The sequence below is a fragment of the Ammospiza nelsoni genome, chromosome 30 (assembly GCF_027579445.1).
Source record: "Ammospiza nelsoni isolate bAmmNel1 chromosome 30, bAmmNel1.pri, whole genome shotgun sequence".
Lineage (NCBI taxonomy): Eukaryota > Metazoa > Chordata > Aves > Passeriformes > Passerellidae > Ammospiza > Ammospiza nelsoni.
The window spans coordinates 4,889,616-4,906,270 of record NC_080662.1 but is presented as its reverse complement, the minus strand read 5'-3'; the positions used below and the strand labels follow the sequence as shown (position 1 = coordinate 4,906,270).

The following is a 16,655-nucleotide window of genomic DNA, read 5'->3' as shown; positions in this document are numbered from 1 at the left end:
ACCTGGAGGTACCCCAAGAATGACCCCTGAGGAACCCAACAGGGACCCCCGAGGGACCCCAAAAGTGGCCTGAGCCCCTGAGGGACCCCATGGTGACCCCCACAGTGATCCCAGAGTGACCCCCCCAGTGCCCCTGAGGGACCCACAGTGACCCCTGAGGGAGCCCAGAGTGACCCCAAGAGTGACCCCAAGAGTGGCCTGAGCCCCTAGGAACTCCTGAGGGACCCCACGGTGACCCCACAGGAATCCCTGAAGGACCCCGAGAGTGGCCTGAGCCCTGAGGGACCCCAAGAGGGACCCCACAGTAACCCCGCAGGGACCCTGAGGGACCCCACAGTGACCCTGAGAGTGGCCTGAGCCCCCAAGGGACCCCTCCGTGACCCCTGAGGGACCCCATGGTGAGCCCACAGCGACACCAGAGTGACCCCACAGGGACCCCAAGAGTGGCCTGAGCCCCCAAGCGACCCCACAGTGACCCCGGAGGGACCCCACAGTGACCCCGAGAGTGGCCTGAGCCCCTGAGGGACCATACATGGTGACCCCATGGTGACCCCAAAGGGACCCCTGAGTGCCCCCCCAGTGCCCCTGAGGGACCCCAGAGTGACCCTGGAGGGACCCCTGTGTGATCCCGAGAGTGGCCTGGGCCCCTGAGGGACCCCAGAGTGACCCCACAGGGACCCCTGAGGGACCCCACAGTGACCCCAAGACTGGCCTGAGCCCAGAGGGACCCCTCAGGTACTCAAGTGACCCCAAGAAGGACCTTGAGAGTGACCTGAGCCCCCTGAGGGACCCCACAGTGAACCCTGAGGGACCCCAAGAGTGACCTGAGCCCCCTGAGTGACCCCCGGGGCACCCCAAGAGGGACCCCTGAGAGCGACCCCACAGTGAATGGCCTGAGCCCCCAAGGGACCCCGGAGTGACTCCTGAGGGACCCCATGGTGACCCCACAGTGAACCAGTGTGACCCCATGGTGACCCCAGAGTGACCCCACAGTGAACCAGTGTGACCCCATGGTGACCCCAGAGTGACCCCACAGTGAACCAGTGTGACCCCATGGTGACCCCACAAGGACCCCACAGCACCCCCAGGAGTGGCCTGAGCCCAAGGGACCCCAGAGTGACCCCAAAGGGACCCCAGAGTGACCCAGAGAGTGGCCTGAGCCCCAGGGACGCCGGAATGACACTGAGGGACCCCTGAGGGACCCCATGGTGACCCCACAGTGGCCCCAAGAGTGCCCCTGAGAGTGGCCTGAGCCCCGAGGGACCCCAGAGTGCCCCCAAAGCCCCAAGAATCACCCCAGAGTCACCCCCAAACCCTGAACGTGTCCCCAAAACACCAAGAGTCACCCCAGAGCCCCGAGAGTGACCCCAGAACCCCGAGATCCCCCCCAGTCCTTTCCTTCAGGGTGATTTCCCCAGTCAAACCCCCAAAAATCCCCAAATCCCCCTGAATTTGGGGGAAGATCCTTGGACCCCAAGCCAAGCCCTAAAACCCACCTGGATCGACCCCAAATCCTGGAATTTTGAGCCCATTTTAGGGAACAACCTGAGAGGGGATGGGTCCCAAACTGGGACCGGGATATTCAAACAGGGACCCCAACACCAGGATTGGGATTTTGGGATTTTCAAATGGGGACCCCAAACTGGGACCCCAAACAGGGATTGGGATTTTGGGATTTTCAAATAGGGACCCCAAACTGGGATTGGGATTTGGGGATAAAAGGGACCCCAACACTGGGATTGGGATTTTCAAACAGGGACCCCAACACCGGGATTGGGATTTTGGGATTTTCAAACAGGGACCCCAACACCAGGATTGGGATTTTGGGACTTTCAAATGGGGACCCCAAACTGGGATTGGGATTTTGGGATAAAAGGGACCCCAACACCAGGATTGGGATTTTGGGATAAAAGGGACCCCAACACCGGGATTGGGATTTTGGGATAAAAGGGACCCCAACACCGGGATTGGGATTTTGGGATTTTCAAATGGGGACCCCAACACCGGGATTGGGATTTTCAAACAGGGACCCCAAAGAGGGACTGGGATTTTAAACTGGGATTGGGATTTTCAAACTGAGACCCCAAACTGGGATTGGGATTTTGGGATAAAAGGGACCCCAACACCAGGATTGGGATTTTCAAACAGGGACCCCAACACCAGGATTGGGATTTTGGGACTTTCAAATGGGGACCCCAAACTGGGATTGGGATTTTCAAACTGAGACCCCAAACTGGGATTGGGATTTTGGGATAAAAGGGACCCCAACACCGGGATTGGGATTTTCAAACAGGGACCCCAAAGAGGGATTGGGATTTTAAACAGGGATTGGGGTTTTCAAACAGGGACCCCAAACTGGGGTTGGGATTTTGGGATTTTCAAACTGGGACCCCAAAGAGGGATTGGGAATTTGGGGTTTTCAACTGGGGACCCCAAATTGGGATTGGATTTGGGGATTTGCAAACTGAGACCCCAAACTGGGATTAGGATTTTCAGATCTTTATTTGCAGCTGGAAGGGGCAGAGGCAGCTCTGACCTTCCAGAACCTTCCAGAGCCTGGGAATGGCCCCGTTTGTCCTGGTTTGGGGTCATTCGGAGAGAAAAATTCCTAAAGGGGTTTCTTAAAAAAGCAAATTCAGGCAGCCCCTCTGCTGAAGTGGTTTGGGGAAAAGATTTCCTTGGAGAGAAATAAAATAAAATTAAATAAAATTTAAATCAAATAAAATAAAATGAAATAAAATTTAATTTAAAAATAAAATAAAATAAAATAAAATAAAATATTAAACAATAAAAACTTTTGCTGTTTTAAGAGATAAGAATTTCAAAGCCTCTCCTCGTGGGTTGCAGTTTGGTTTATTTCATTTTTTATTAAAAAATACTGGAAATGTGGTTGAGGTTTTTGGGGGGGGTCACAGGTGGGAGGTTTGGGCGTTTTTGGGGTATTTAGGTTTAAATAGGTTTTAAAATAAGGAAAAAATTTACAGCTTAGAGAACTTTTAGGATTTATTAAAATAATTTTAGGATTTATTAAAGTTCTTATAGGATTTATTAAATTCATTTCTGGGTTTATAGAAGTAATTTTAGGATTTATTAAAGTTCTTTTAGGATTTAATAAAGTCATTTTAGGATTTATTAAAATCATTTTAGGATTTATAAAAGTTCTTTTAGGATTTATTCAAGGTCTTTTAGGATTTATTAAAGTTCTTTTAGGATTTATGTAAGTCCTTTTAAGATTTACTCTAGTTCTTTTAGGATTGAAGTCCTTTTAGGATTTTTAAAAGTCATTTTAGGATTTATAAAAGTTCATTTAGGATTTATTCAAAGTCTTTTAGGATTTATTAAAGTTCTTTTAGGATTTATGAAAGTTCTTTCAAGATTTATTGAAGTAATTTAGGATTTATTGAAGTAATTTCAGGATTTATTAAAGTTATTTTAGGATTTATTAAAATCATTTTAGGATTTATTAAAGTTCTTTCAGGATTTATAAAAGTAATTTTAGGATTGATTTAAGTTCTTTTAAAAGTCCTTTTAGAATTTATTAAAGTTCTTTCAGGATTTATAAAAGTCCTCTCAGGATTCATTCAAGTCCTTTTAGGATTTAAATTCTTTTACCACTTACTGCAGCCCTTTTAGGATTTACCAAAGTTCTTTCAGGATTATTGAATCCTGTCACAATTTATTGAATTCTTTCAGGATTTATTGCAGTTTTTTCAGAATTTATTGAAGTTTTTCAGGATTTATTGCAGTTTTTCAGGATTCATTGAATCCTTTCAGGATTTACAGAAGTCCTTTCAGGATTTATTGAACTCTTTCAGGATTTATAAAAGTCCTCTCAGGATTTACTGCAGGTTTTCAGGATTCAATGCAGTTTTTCAGGATTTATAAAAGTTTTTCAGGATTTATAAAAGTTTTTTCAGGATTCATGGCAGTTTTTCAGGATTTATTTCAGGATTCCACCCCGTGGCTCCTCTCCCCCATCCCTTCCCCTCTTCCCCTCCTGTGCACGTGTTCATTGCAGCCCTCCCTGTTCCGGGCGATCTCGATGGCCAAGAATTGGATCCTGGTGGCTGCAGAGGGGGACAGGGGTCAGTGTGGGGGGATTTGGGGTCCCCCCAGCACCCCCAGACCCCAAACCCACCCAGGATGGAATTTTCCTCCGAGTATTCCCCGCGCGAGTCCAGGCGCAGCAGAGTCCCGAAGTTGAAATCCTCCACCACGCCCTCGAAGCTGAGGCAGAACGGGCGCCACTTCTGAGGGGGGAAAACACCCTCAGCGCCCCAAAATCTTAATAAACCACACCAAAATACCAATAAGACCCCCAAAATCCCAATAAAACCCCCCCCAAACCACACTAAAACCCCCCAAACCCAACCCAAGCCTTGCCCTGGCCTAGCTGAAATCCTCCACCAGGCCCTCGAAGCTGAGGCAGAACGGGCGCCACTTCTGAGGGGGAAAAAAAACACCCTCAGCACCCCAAAATCCCAATAAAACCCCACTAAAATCCCAATAAAACCCCAATAAAACCCCCTCACAAAACCCCATCCACGGCCTTGGGGGGAAATCCCAATAACGCCCCCAGCCCCAAAGCTGAAATCCCTCACCATCCCCTCAAAGTAGAGGTGCCATTTCTGGGGGTTAAAAACACACTCAGCACCCCAAAATCCCAATAAAACCCCAATGAAACCCTTCCAAACCCCAATAAAACCCCCTCACAAAACCCTATCCACAGCCTTGGGAGGAAATCCCACTAAAACCCGCCCAAGCTTTGGCCCCATAGCTGAAATCCTCCACCAGGCCCTCGAAGCTGAGGCAGAACGGGCGCCACTTCTGAGGGGAAAAAAAACACCCTCAGCACCCCAAAACCCCACTAAAATCCCAATAAAACCTCCCCAAACCACACTAAAACCCCTCAAGCACCACTAAAACCCCCCAAACCCCACTTAAAACACCCCAAACCCCACCCAAGCCTTGCCCAGGCCTAGTTGAAATCCTCCACCACCCCCTCAAGGCAGAGGCACCATTTCTGAGGGGTTAAAAACACCCTCAGCACCCCAAAATCCTACAAAAATGGGGGAAAACCCCACTAAACACCTCCAAACTCCACTAAAACCCCCCAAACCCAACCCAAGCCTTGCCCAGGCCTAGCTGAAATCCTCCACCACGCCCTCAAAGCTGAGGCAGAACAGGCGCCACTTCTGAGGGGGCAAAAACACCCTCAGCACCCCAAAGTCTCAATAAGCCACACCAAAATCCCAATAAAACCACCCCACAAAACCCCATCCACAGCCTTGGGGGGAAATCCCAGTAAAACCCCTCAAACCCCAGCCCCATAGCTGAAATCCCTCACCATCCCCTCAAAGTAGAGGTGCCATTTCTGGGGGGTTAAAAACACACTCAGCACCCCAAAATCCCAATAAAACCCCACTAAAGCCCCTCCAAACCCCAATAAAACCCCCTCACAAAACCCCATACACGGCCCTGGGGAGAAATCCCACTAAAACTCCCCCAAGCTTTGGCCCCATAGCTGAAATCCTTCACCATCCCCTCAAAGCAGAGGCGCCATTTCTGAGGCATTAAAAACACCCTCAGCACCCCAAAATCCCACTAAAAAGGGGGGAAATCCCACTAAAAAGGGGGAAAAACACACTAAACACCCCCAGACCCCACCCAAGCCTTGGCCTGGCCTAGTTAAAGTCCTCCACCACCCCCTCAGGGCAGAGGCGCCATTTCTGAGGGGTTATAAACACCCTCAGCACCCCAAAATCCCACTAAAACCCCCCAAATCCCAATAAAACCCCCCCAAACTTCACTAAAACCCCCTCACAAAACCCCATCCACAGCCTTGGGGGGAAATCCCACTAAAACCCCCCCAAGTCTTGGCCCCATAGCTGAAATCCCTCACCATCCCCTCAAAGCAGAGGCGCCATTTCTGAGGGGTTAAAAACACCCTCAGCACCCCAAAATCCTACAAAAAAGGGGGAAACCCCACCAAAACCCCTCAAAACACCCCTGGGCTTTGGCATTTTTCAGGGTATTTTGGGGGATTTTTGGGTTTTTGAGAGATTTTTTTGTGGTTTTGGATTTTTGAGGTATTTTTGGGGGGGGTTGGGGTTTTTTGGGGGGTTGAGGTATTTTTTGAGGGTTTTTTGAGGCTTTGGGGATTTTTGATTTTTTTTTTTGGGGGGGGTTGGAGATTTTTTGAGGTATTGTTTGGGTTTTGGGGTTTTTTGAGGTATTTTTTGGAGTTTTGGGGGTTTGAGATGCTTTTGGTATTTTTTTGCGGTATTTCTTGATGGTTTTGGGGTTTTTTGAGGTTTTTTTTTGAGGAAACCCCATTAAAAAGGAATTAAAAAGGAAGGAAACCCCACTAAACACCCCCAAACCCCACTAAAACCCCAAACCCCACCACACCTCCTTGGCTGCCTCAGATTTCAGCTCCTCGGGGTCCAGCACGTCCACGCGCAGGTTCCGGAAGGTTCTGCGGAATTCCTCATAGATCCGCTCGTCCACCTGGGTGAGCTTCAGGAACTTGGGCTCCACGGAGGAGATCAGCTGCAGGGGGAGCATCAGCTGGAACACCCCAAAACCCCTCTCCAAAGCCCCAAAACCCAAAAATGCCAAAACCCCAGTCCAAAATGTCAAAGCTCCACCCCAAAACCCCATCCCAAAGCCCCAAAGCCCCAAAACCCCACCCCAAAACCCCCAAAATCCTACCCCAAAAGCCCCAAAATGCCCAAACCCCAAAATGTCAAAACCCCAGCCCAAAGCCCCAAAACCCCAAAATGCTAAAACCCCAAAACCCCACCCCAAAGCCCCCAAACCCCACCCCAAAGCCCCAAAGCCCCAAAACCCCTAAAACCCCAAAACGTCACCCCAAAGCCCCAAAACCCAAAGCCTCAAAACGCCAAAACTCCACCCCAAAACCACAAAATGCCAAAACCCCAAAACCCCAAAGCCCCAAAAGCCCACCCCAAAACCCAAAAACCCCACACCAAGACCCCAAAACCCCAAAAGCCCAAAACCCACCCCAAAACCCCCAAACCCCACACTCACATTGAAGTAGACCTCGGCGTGCTGATGCGCCTTCATGGCCCAGGCCAGCTCCACGCGGGGCTGGGTGGCACCAGGGACACCTGGGTCACCTCCTGGGGACAAACGTCCCCTCGGGGGGGGTCCCCGTCCCCATTTTGGGGACCCCCTCCCCATTTTTGGGGTGTTCTCCCTGCTTTTGTAGGGTTTTCCCTGCCTTTGGGGTTCCTCTGTTCCCATTCTGGGGGGTTTCTTCTTTTTGGGGTTTTCCTCCTCCCAGGGGACAGGGGTGGGACCCTCGTGCTGGGAGTGAGAGCCCCAAAACTGGGACACCCCAAAACCTGGACTCCATCCCAGGACTGGGATCCCCTCCTAGGACAGGGACCCCAAAAGTTGAAACCCCCAAATCTGGGACCCCCCCTGCAAGGACAGGGACCTTTCTCTGTGGACTGGGACCCCCAAAATGGGACCCCCAAACTGGGACCCCCTCCCAAGACTGGGACCCTCCTGGATTGGGGGAACCCCCAAAACTGGGACCCCTAAAACTGGGACCCTCCTGGATTGGGGGAACCCCCCCAAACTGGGACCCCCACCAAGGACTGGGACTCCCCACCACTGGGATCCCCCAAAGCTGGGACCCCTCAGCCCTGTGACCCTCCAGGACAGGGAACCCCAAGGCCGGGAACCCCCCCTTCCCCCCAGGACTGGGACCCCAAAAGATGAAACCCCATCAAAGCTGGGACCCCCCTGCAAGGAGAGGGATACCCAAGGCAGGGACCCCCAAATATGGGGCCCCCTCCCAGTAAGGACCCCCAGTCATCCCAGTGTCCCAGGGCCCTCAGTGTCCCAGTCCCCCCAGTGTCCCCAGTCTCACTCACTTTCCCAGTCCCAGTCCCCTCCAGTGTCTCCAGTCCCCTTCAGTGTCCCCATTCCCAGTGTCCCCATTCCCAGTCCCCCCAGTGCCCCCAGTGTCCCCATTCCCAGTCCCCACAGTCCCACCGGTGTGTCCCCAGTGTCCCAGTCCCCCCAGTGTCCCCCCAGTGCCACCACTCCCAGTTCTCCCAATCCCCCCAGTGTCCCAATGTCCCCAGTGCCCCCCAGTGTCCCCGGTCCCCATTCCCAGTCCCCCCAGTGTGAGTAACTTTCCCAGTCCCCCCATTCCCAGTGCCCCCAGTCCCCCCCAATCCCCCCAGTGCCCCCAGTGTCCCCATTCCCAGTCCCCCCAGTGTCCCCCCAGTGTGACTCACTTTCCCAGTGCCCTCATTCCCAGTGCCCTCAGTCCCCCCCAATCCCCCCAGTGCCCCCAGTCCCCCCAGTGTCCCCATTCCCAGTCCCCCCAGTGTCCCCCCAGTGTCCCCCCAGTGTCACTCACGTCGTTGCCGAAGCTCTCCGCGGGCAGCGACAGCGCCTGAGCGGCCGCCGCGGCCTCGCCGGGGCCCTGCGGGGACACGGGAATGCGACACCGCGGGGACAGAGGGACAGGGGGACAGGAGCCCCAGAGCCACCCAGTGCCCCCCAGTCCCCCCCAGTCTCACCAGCCCCGCCAGTCCCGCCGCCGCCATCGCTGCCGGAAGGGGAGGGGCACCGGGACCGGAGGGGACACCGGGGACCGGGGAGGGACACGGGGGACAGGGGAGGGGACAGAGGGGACACGAGGGGGACATGGAGGGATATGGGAGGGACGGGAGGGGACAGGGGGGAGAGAGGGGGACACGGGGGGATATGGGGGGGACAGAAAGGGATAGAGAGGGACAGGGGGACACGGGGAGAGAGAGGGGGACAGAGGGGACACGAGGGGGAAGAGAGGGGACACGGGGGGACAGGGGGAGATGGGGGGGACACGGGGGGACACTGGGGGGACAGGGGAGGACACGTGGGCCGGGGGAGGGACAAGGGGGGACGGAGGGAACAAGGGGCAGTGGGACACGGTTGTCTCAGGGGGACACGGGAGGGACACGCAGGACACGAGGGGACATGGAGGGACACGGGGGGCGCAGGACACGAGGGGACATGCAGGACAGGGGGACATGGGAGTGTCACGGGGGGACATTGAGGGACAGACAGGACAACACGAGGGGACACGTGGGGAACACGGGGTGACATGGTGGGGACACGAGGGGCTCACGCAGGACAGGGGGACACGGAGGGACATCGAGGGACCCAGGACAAGACGGGAGGACACGTGGGGTGGGGGACACACGGCGGGGACACACAGGGACATGGAGGGGACACGGGAGGACACAGGACAACCCGGGGAGACACTCGAGGCAAGGGGACACGGGTGGTGTGAGGGGACACAGGAGAACACGAGGGGACATCGGGGAACATGGAGGGGACACGAGTGACATCAAGGGACATGGAGGGCAACACGGGGGGACATGAAGGGGACACGGGTGACATCGGGGGACACGGCACAACACGGGGGACATAGAGGGGACACGTGGGGTGGGGGACACGTGGGGACACGAGGAGCATAGGGACACGAGGTGACATGGAGGGGCCAACACGGGGGGACACGCGAGGCAAGGGGACGCGGGTGATGTGAGGGGACGCAGGACAATATCGGGGGACACGGAGGACATCAAGAAACACAGGGTGACATCGAGGGACACGGGGTGACATGGGGGGGACACGGGTGACATCGAGGGACACCCAGAGCACGGGAACACCCGGTGACACTCAGGATGAGGCCACCACCACAGCGATGTCCCCACACAGAGTGACCCCCGTCACACAGCGCGGGGGGTGCTGGGGCTCCCACGCTCATTAACCCCACACCGGAGCAGTTCATTAACTAATTACAGCGCGGCTGCTCCTAATTACCCTAGGGGGTGGGCGGGGTCCCTGTGACCCCATAAATGCCGCTCTGGGGTGGCCCCGCTGTTTGTGGGATCCCCCTGGACTTCAGAACCGCGGCGCTGCTTTGGGTGAGGGTTTGGGGCGGGAAATTTGGGGGATTTTCCCCAGATTTGAATTTCCCCACAACTCTGTGTGTGTGTGTGTGTCCCCACTCAGGCTGTGCCACCCCCCCGAGCCGTGTCCCCTCCCCAGCCATGTCCTTCACGGACAGCACCGACAGCGGCTCCGACAGACCCGTGTCCGTCCTTTGGGGTGAGTGTCACCCCCTCCCCACCCCAAACACCCCCAAAGTGTCCCCCACCTGCCCGGGGGGACCCGGGGGTGGCTCTGTCACCTCACTGCCACCTCCCTGTCCCCGCAGGGTGCGAGCTGAGCAGCGCCAGGAGCTCCTGCACCTTCCAAGTGACCGAGGATTGGAACTGCGAGCAGCAGCTGGTGCTGCGCACGGTGAGCGACCCCAAAAATACCCCCAAAAAACCCCTGAGACCCAAAAAAATATGCCCCCCAAAATCCTCGAAATCTCAAAAAAAAAAAATGCCCCCCCGAAAAAAACCCCCTTAAAATCCCTCAAAAATTCCCCCCAAAAAACCCTGAGACTCTAAAATCCAAAAAAAATACACCCCCAAAAGGAAGCTTAAAAAAATACCCCCAAAAAAGCCCGTAAGGTCCAAAACCCCCCAAAATAAACCTAAAACCCTCCAAAAAACCCTCAAAATCTCAAAAAATACCCCAAAACACCTCCCTAAGGCCTAAAAAAGTACCCCCCAAAAAAAACTTAACCGCCCTAAAACTCCTCAAAAAATACCCACCCCCCAAAAAAAACGAGACCTCAAAACCCAAACAAAAGCCCCCCCAAAAATACCTTAAGACCCAAAAAAATACGCCTCCAAAAAAACCCAAAGCCCCTCCCAAAAAAATCTCAAATTCCCAAGTATATCCCTAAAATAACCCCCCCTAAAAAACCCAAAACCCAAAAAAATACCCCCCCAAAAAAACCCCCCAAAAAATACCTCCAAAACCCCAAAAATACCTCAAAAAAAACCCAGAAGTACCCTTAAAAAAAAAAAAAAAAATGGGGTTGAGGGGATTTGTACTTCCCACAGCCTGGAATTAATTCTGTGTTTAATTAAGGAAATAATTGGGATGTGGGAGTGATTGTGGCGGGTAGGGAGGGGGTGCTGGTGTCCCTCAGCCCCCCAAATTCCCGGTGCTGTGATGACTCCTGCAGGGATGAACTCCATGTTCTGCCTGACCAGGAGCTCCCCTCACCCCAAAACCCCCCAGTTTTGGGGTTCAGGCCGCATTTTGGGGCTGTTCTCAGGGATTCCCCTCATTTTCCCTGCCCAGGTGTGCCTGGGGGAGGCGGCCCGGGATGAGTTCCACGTGCTCGAGGTGGTGGCCGAGGGCGGCGACAGCCGCGCCCCGCTGCCGCTGGCCACGCTCAAACCCTCGGTGCTGCCCATGGTGAGGCCCGGGGGGCTCCAGGAGGGGTCTGGGGGCTGTCCCGAGGGGCTCCGGAGCTCGGGGGGCTGCCCTGAGGAGGGGTCTGGGGGCTGCTCCTGTCCTGGGGAGGGCTTGGGGGAATGAGGGCTCCTTCGGGGGCTGCTGTTGTCTCAGGGAGGGCTCGGAGGTCTGGGGGTTATCCCCGGGAGAGGACTCGGGGGGCTCCGAGGGTCTGGGGGCTGTCCTGTGGAGGGATTGGGGGCTGCTCCTGTCCCTGGGAGGGTCTGGGGGCTGTCCTGGGGAAGGTTCAGGGGGACTGGGAGTTGCTGCTGTCCCGTGGGGGCTCCTGTTCCTGCCCCAGGAAGGGCTCGGGGAGTGGGGCCTACTCCGGGAGCTGCCGCTGTCCCAGGGAGGGTTTGAGGGCTGCCCCTGTTCTCTGTCTCCTCTGTCCTCCTATCCCGCCTGTCCCTTCGTGTCCTGTGTTCCCCGTGTCCCCACGTGTTGTCCTTTGTCCCTCAGTCCTTCGAGTCCCGCCCCTCCCATGTCCCCCTGTCCCAGCCATCCCCTTGTTGTTTTCCCTCCTTGTACTGGGAGGGCTTGGGGTGGGGGAGCTGCTGCTGTCCCGGGAGGGTTCTGGGGGTCTGGGGGCTGCTGCTGTCCCGGGAGGGTTCTGGGGGCTGCTGCTGTCCCGGGGAGGGTTCTGGGGGTCTGGGGGCTGCTGCTGTCCTGGGGAGGGGTCTGGGGGCTGCTGCTGTCCTGGGGAGGGGTCTGGGGGTCGCTGTTGCAGTCCCGGGGGTTTGCCAGCATTTATTCCCACCCCCGTTTCCAGGCCTCGCTGGCCGGAGTGGAGCTGAGCCCCCCGGTGACCTTGCGCCTGCGAGCCGGCTCGGGGCCCCTCTTTGTCAGCGGCCAGCACGTGTCCAGTGAGTATTGGGGGGTCCCCCCACTCCCTAAACCCCCCTTCCACGTGTCCAGTGAGTATCAGGGGCTCCCTTCACCCCCTGAACCCCCCACAATGTGTACAGTGACTATGGGGGTCCCCCACACCCCCTGAACCCCTCCACATGTCCAGTGAGTATCGGGGTCCCCTCCACGTGCCCAGTGAGTATTGGGGTGTGTCCCCCCACGCATCCCGTGAGTGTTGGGGTTTCCCCCTGGCCTGTCCAGTGACTACTGGGGTCCCCCCATCCCCTGATCCCCCCCAAAACGTGCCCAATAATTATCGGGGTGCCCCCCTCCATGTGTCTAGTGAGCATCGGGTTCCCCATCCCCTGAACCCCCCCACAGCATGTACAGTGATTATGGGGGTCCCCCACACCCCCTGAATCCCTCTGTGGTGTCCAGTGAGTATTGGGGTGTCCCCCTCTATGTGTCCAGTGACTATCGGGGACCCCCACCTCCTGAACCCCCCCCACCGCTGTCCAGTGATGAGTATTGGGGTCCCCCCGACCCCCCCAGCCGGGTTTGGGGGCTCAGCCAGCCTCTCCCGCAGTCATGGACCTGAGCTCGGATGAGGATTATGATGATGAGGAGGAAGAAGAAGAGGAAGCAGCAGTGCAAGCCCCCAAGAAGCCCCCCAAGGGCTCAGGTGCCCAGAAGGGCAGAACAACCAAGGTCAGCACCTGATGGGGGGGTCGGAGGGGTTTTGGGGTCCCTGCGGCACGGGGGGGAACCCCAAATTCCTCTCTGCTATGGGGATGAGCCGTGACCTTCATCCCTGCGGGAGGAAGACTCCTCATCCTCAGTCTCTTTCTGTCTCCCGTAGAAAAGGAAGTGGGAAAAGGAGGAGGAGCCGTGAGTATGGAAACCTGGGGGTGAGGGGGGGGGGTCCCCCATTGCCGGGACCCCCACCCCGACCCCCCCTTCTCTCCAGCAGGAACAGCCTCGTCCCCTCACGTGCCTCCCCAGCCAAGGTAGGAGCAGCTCGGGGTCCCCCTGAATCCCTCGGGCTATGGGGGGGAGGTTCGGGGGTCGGGGTGTGACCAGCAGCACCGCTGGACCCCAAAATGAGGGGAAATTGGGGATTTGGGGGCTCCCCCCACCCCATATTGAGCCCCCTCCTCGTTCCGCAGGGACGCGGAGCCGGCCGGGGCAGGAAAAGAGCAGCGAAAAAATGACGGGAATTATTGGGGAATTCTGGGAATTCCATCCAGGTGAGGATTGGGGGGTGTCCCTGGGGGGGCAGCTTGGTCCCCACAGCAGGGTCACCCCACTAAAACCCTTCTCCTCCTTCCCCTCCAGGTGCCTGGAAGCAGCAGCAGCTGCTGGTGGTGGTGTTGTTCCCTATTAAATAAAGCACATTTTGCACTCCTGGATCCCCGTGCTGCTGGGGGCTGTGGGAGCACCCCCAGCCCTGGATTTGGGGGGCTGTGACAAGGGGATAAAAGGGGATTAGAGGGACAGGATGGGGTCCCACAGACCTGGCTAGAATTTGGGGGGCACCTGGGTGTCCCAGAGGGGACCTGAACCCCTGTTTGGGGGTTAATCAGCTCTGCACCCCTGGGATGGGGTTGGGGACAGGGCCACAGCTGTGACAGCAGCGTTGTCCCCACCCTGCAGGGGCTGTTGGCACCTCCAGGGGGCTCTGGCAGCTCCGGGGCACATCCCAGGGGGTGACAACGGCTCCACACCCATCACTCATCCCTCTCTGAATCCAGAACATTGTCCTGCACTCCTTCCACCCCTGTGTGTGTGTGTGTCCAGGGGATTGTTCTGCACCTCCTCCATCCCTCCCTGAATCCACAGGACTCTCCTGCACTCCCTCCATCCCTCAGGGTGTCCACAGGACTGTTCTGCACATTCTCCATCCTTCAGTGAGGCTGAAGGATGCTCCTGCACCTCCTCCGTCCCTCTGTGTGTCCAGGGGCTTGTTCTGCACCTCCTCAATCTCTCTCTGAATCCACAGGATGCTCCCGCGCTACTTCCATGTCTCACTAAATCCATAGGATTGTCCTGCACTCCTTCCATCCCTGTGAATCTCCACGGGATTGTCCTGCACTCCCTCATCCCTCAGTGAAGCCAAAGGATGCTCCTGCACCTCCTCCATCCCTGTGTGTGTCCAGGGGCTTGTTCTGCACCTCCTCCATCCCTGTGTGTGTCCAGGGGCTTGTTCTGCACCTCCTCCATCCCTCCCTGAATCCACAGGACTCTCCTGCACTCCCTCCATCCCTCAGGGTGTCCACAGGACTGTTCTGCACATTCTCCATCCCTCACTGAAGCTGAAGGATGTTCCTGCACTTCCTCCATCACCTGGCAAGGCCAGAGGACTGTCCTGCACTCCTTCCATCCCTGTGTGTGTCCACCGGGTTGTCCTGCACTCCCTCATCCCCCTCTAAATCCACAGGATGCCTCTGCACCTCCTCCGCCTCTGTCCCTCTATGAATCCCCAGGATTGTCCTGCACTCCTTCCATCTTTTGTGTGTCCAGAGGATTGTCCTGCACATTCTCCCATCCCTCACTAAATCCAGAGAATTGTCCTGCACATCCTCCATGTCTCAGTGAAGTCAAAGGATGCTCCTGCACCTCCTCCATCCCTCTCTGAATTCACAGGACTCTCCTGCACATTCTCCATCCCTCAGTGAGGCTGAAGGATGCTCCTGCCCTTCCTCCATCCCTCACTACATCCACAGGATTGTCTTGCACTCCTTCCATCTCTCTGAGTGTCCAGAGGACTGTCCTGCACTCCCTCATCCCTCTGTGTCACCACAGGACTGTCCTGCACCTCCTCCATCTCTGCATGTGTCCAGGGGATTGTCTTGCACTCCCTCCATCCCACTGTGTGTTCCCAGGATTGCCCTGGACTCCCTCATCCCTCTCTAAATCCTGCACCTCCTCCATCTCTCCCTGAGGCTGAAGGACGCTCCTGCACCTCCTCCATCACTTGGCAAGGCTGGAGGGCTGTCCTGCACCTTGTCCATGTCTCACTAAATCCACAGGATTGTCCCACACTCCTTCCATCCCTGTGTGTGTCCACAGGACTCTCCTTCCCTCCCTCGTCCCTCAGTGAGGCCAAAGGATGCTCCTGCACTTCCTCCATCCCTCTCTGAATCCACAGGATTGTCCTGCACTCCTTCCATTCCTCTGTGTGTCCAGTGGATTGTCCTGCACCTCCTTCATGTCTCAGTGCAGCAAAAGGATGCCTCTGCACTTCCTCCATCCCTGTGTACGTCCACAGGATTGTCCTGCACTCCTTCCATTTCTCTGAGTGTCCAGAGGACTGTCCTGCAAAATCTCCGTCCCTCGGTGAGGCCAAAGGATGCTCCTGCCCTTCCTCCATCCCTCTCTGAATCCACAGGATTGTCCTGCACTCCTTCCATCCCTCTGTGTGTCCAGAGGATTGTCCTGCACATCCCCCATCCCTCAGTGAGGCCGAAGGCTGCTCCTGCACCTCATCCATCCCTGTGTGTGTCCAGGGGCTTGTCCTGTACATCCCCCATCCCTCTCTGAATCCACAGGATTGTCCTGCACTCCTTCCATCCCTCTGTGTGTTCCCAGGTGTTCCTGCACCTGTTCTGTTCCTCAGTGAGGCCGAAGGATGCTCCTGCACCTCCTCCATCCCTGCGTGTGTCCAGGGGATTGTCCTGCGCCTCCTCCATCCCTCTCTGAGCCCGCAGGATGCTCCTGCACCTCCCTCATCCCTCTCTCAATCCCCAGGACTCTCCTGCACCTCCTCCCTCCCTGGCCGAGCCCCGGGGCCTCTCCTGGCGCCGCTGCAGCTCCGGGCGATCCCCGGTGCCGCTCCCGCCTCTCCCGGTGCCGCTCCCGGTGCGGCGGCGGGCGGGGGGCGGTCGCTGTGGTAACGCGCGTGCGGCGCAGGGGCGGGAGCGCTGCTCGGCGCGGGGATGGCTCCCGGCGGACGGGCAGCGCTGCCTGCGGGCCATGGGCTCCCCTGAAGGTACGGCCTGACCCCCGCACCCCACCCCGCACCCCCCGCGCGTCCTCCGCCTGACCCAGCGCGGTCCGCACTCGCTTTGAATGGTCGCACGGAACGCCGCGCGTTGTGGGTCCGAGCGGGATCGGGGCGCCCCCCCGAACTCCCCCCGGCGTGTCGGTGCCGCGGCCGGGTCAGGAGCCGGAGCAGCCCCCGGGCGCAGGTGCCAGCCGCCGAGCAGCCGCTGCGATCGTCTTCATGCTTGAGAAACTGGGTTAGTGGCGGCGGCGAGGCGGCCGCAGCCCCGATGATTCACGGGCACGGCCCCGGGGGGCGGCGGGGGCCGGGGGAGCCCCCCGGGCACGGGGGGACGGCGGAGCCAGGACCGGGGATGCTCCTGGCGCTGAAGGACGCGCGTGTGCATCCCCCTGGGGCTGTATCCCCGCCAGATGTT

At 57.0% G+C, this 16,655-nt stretch overlaps 2 protein-coding genes across 3 annotated transcripts; one reads left to right on the top strand and one right to left on the bottom strand.

Annotated features, from left to right (window-relative positions):
• Positions 1-2,837: 2,837 nt before the first annotated feature.
• Positions 2,838-8,603, bottom strand: PBDC1 (polysaccharide biosynthesis domain containing 1). Its single transcript, XM_059490941.1, has 6 exons — positions 8,565-8,603; positions 8,402-8,467; positions 7,054-7,113; positions 6,412-6,552; positions 4,139-4,250; positions 2,838-4,067 (listed from the first exon to the last, which is right to left on the bottom strand). Exons 1-6 carry the CDS (start codon positions 8,589-8,591, stop codon positions 3,946-3,948), a joined length of 528 nt encoding a protein of 175 aa, XP_059346924.1. The 5' UTR covers positions 8,592-8,603; the 3' UTR covers positions 2,838-3,945.
• Positions 8,604-9,728: 1,125 nt separating this feature from the next.
• On the top strand, positions 9,729-13,646 carry NPM2 (nucleophosmin/nucleoplasmin 2). Of its 2 annotated transcripts, none has more exons than XM_059490857.1 (10): positions 9,729-9,950; positions 10,041-10,140; positions 10,250-10,335; positions 11,236-11,352; positions 12,161-12,254; positions 12,824-12,945; positions 13,097-13,125; positions 13,208-13,244; positions 13,404-13,484; positions 13,573-13,646. In XM_059490857.1, exons 1-9 carry the CDS (start codon positions 9,888-9,890, stop codon positions 13,446-13,448), a joined length of 693 nt encoding a protein of 230 aa, XP_059346840.1. In that variant the 5' UTR covers positions 9,729-9,887; the 3' UTR covers positions 13,449-13,484; positions 13,573-13,646. The 2 variants fall into 2 exon arrangements, with proteins under 2 accessions (XP_059346840.1, XP_059346839.1); XM_059490856.1 differs by having other exon boundaries at positions 13,205-13,244.
• Positions 13,647-16,655: the final 3,009 nt, after the last annotated feature.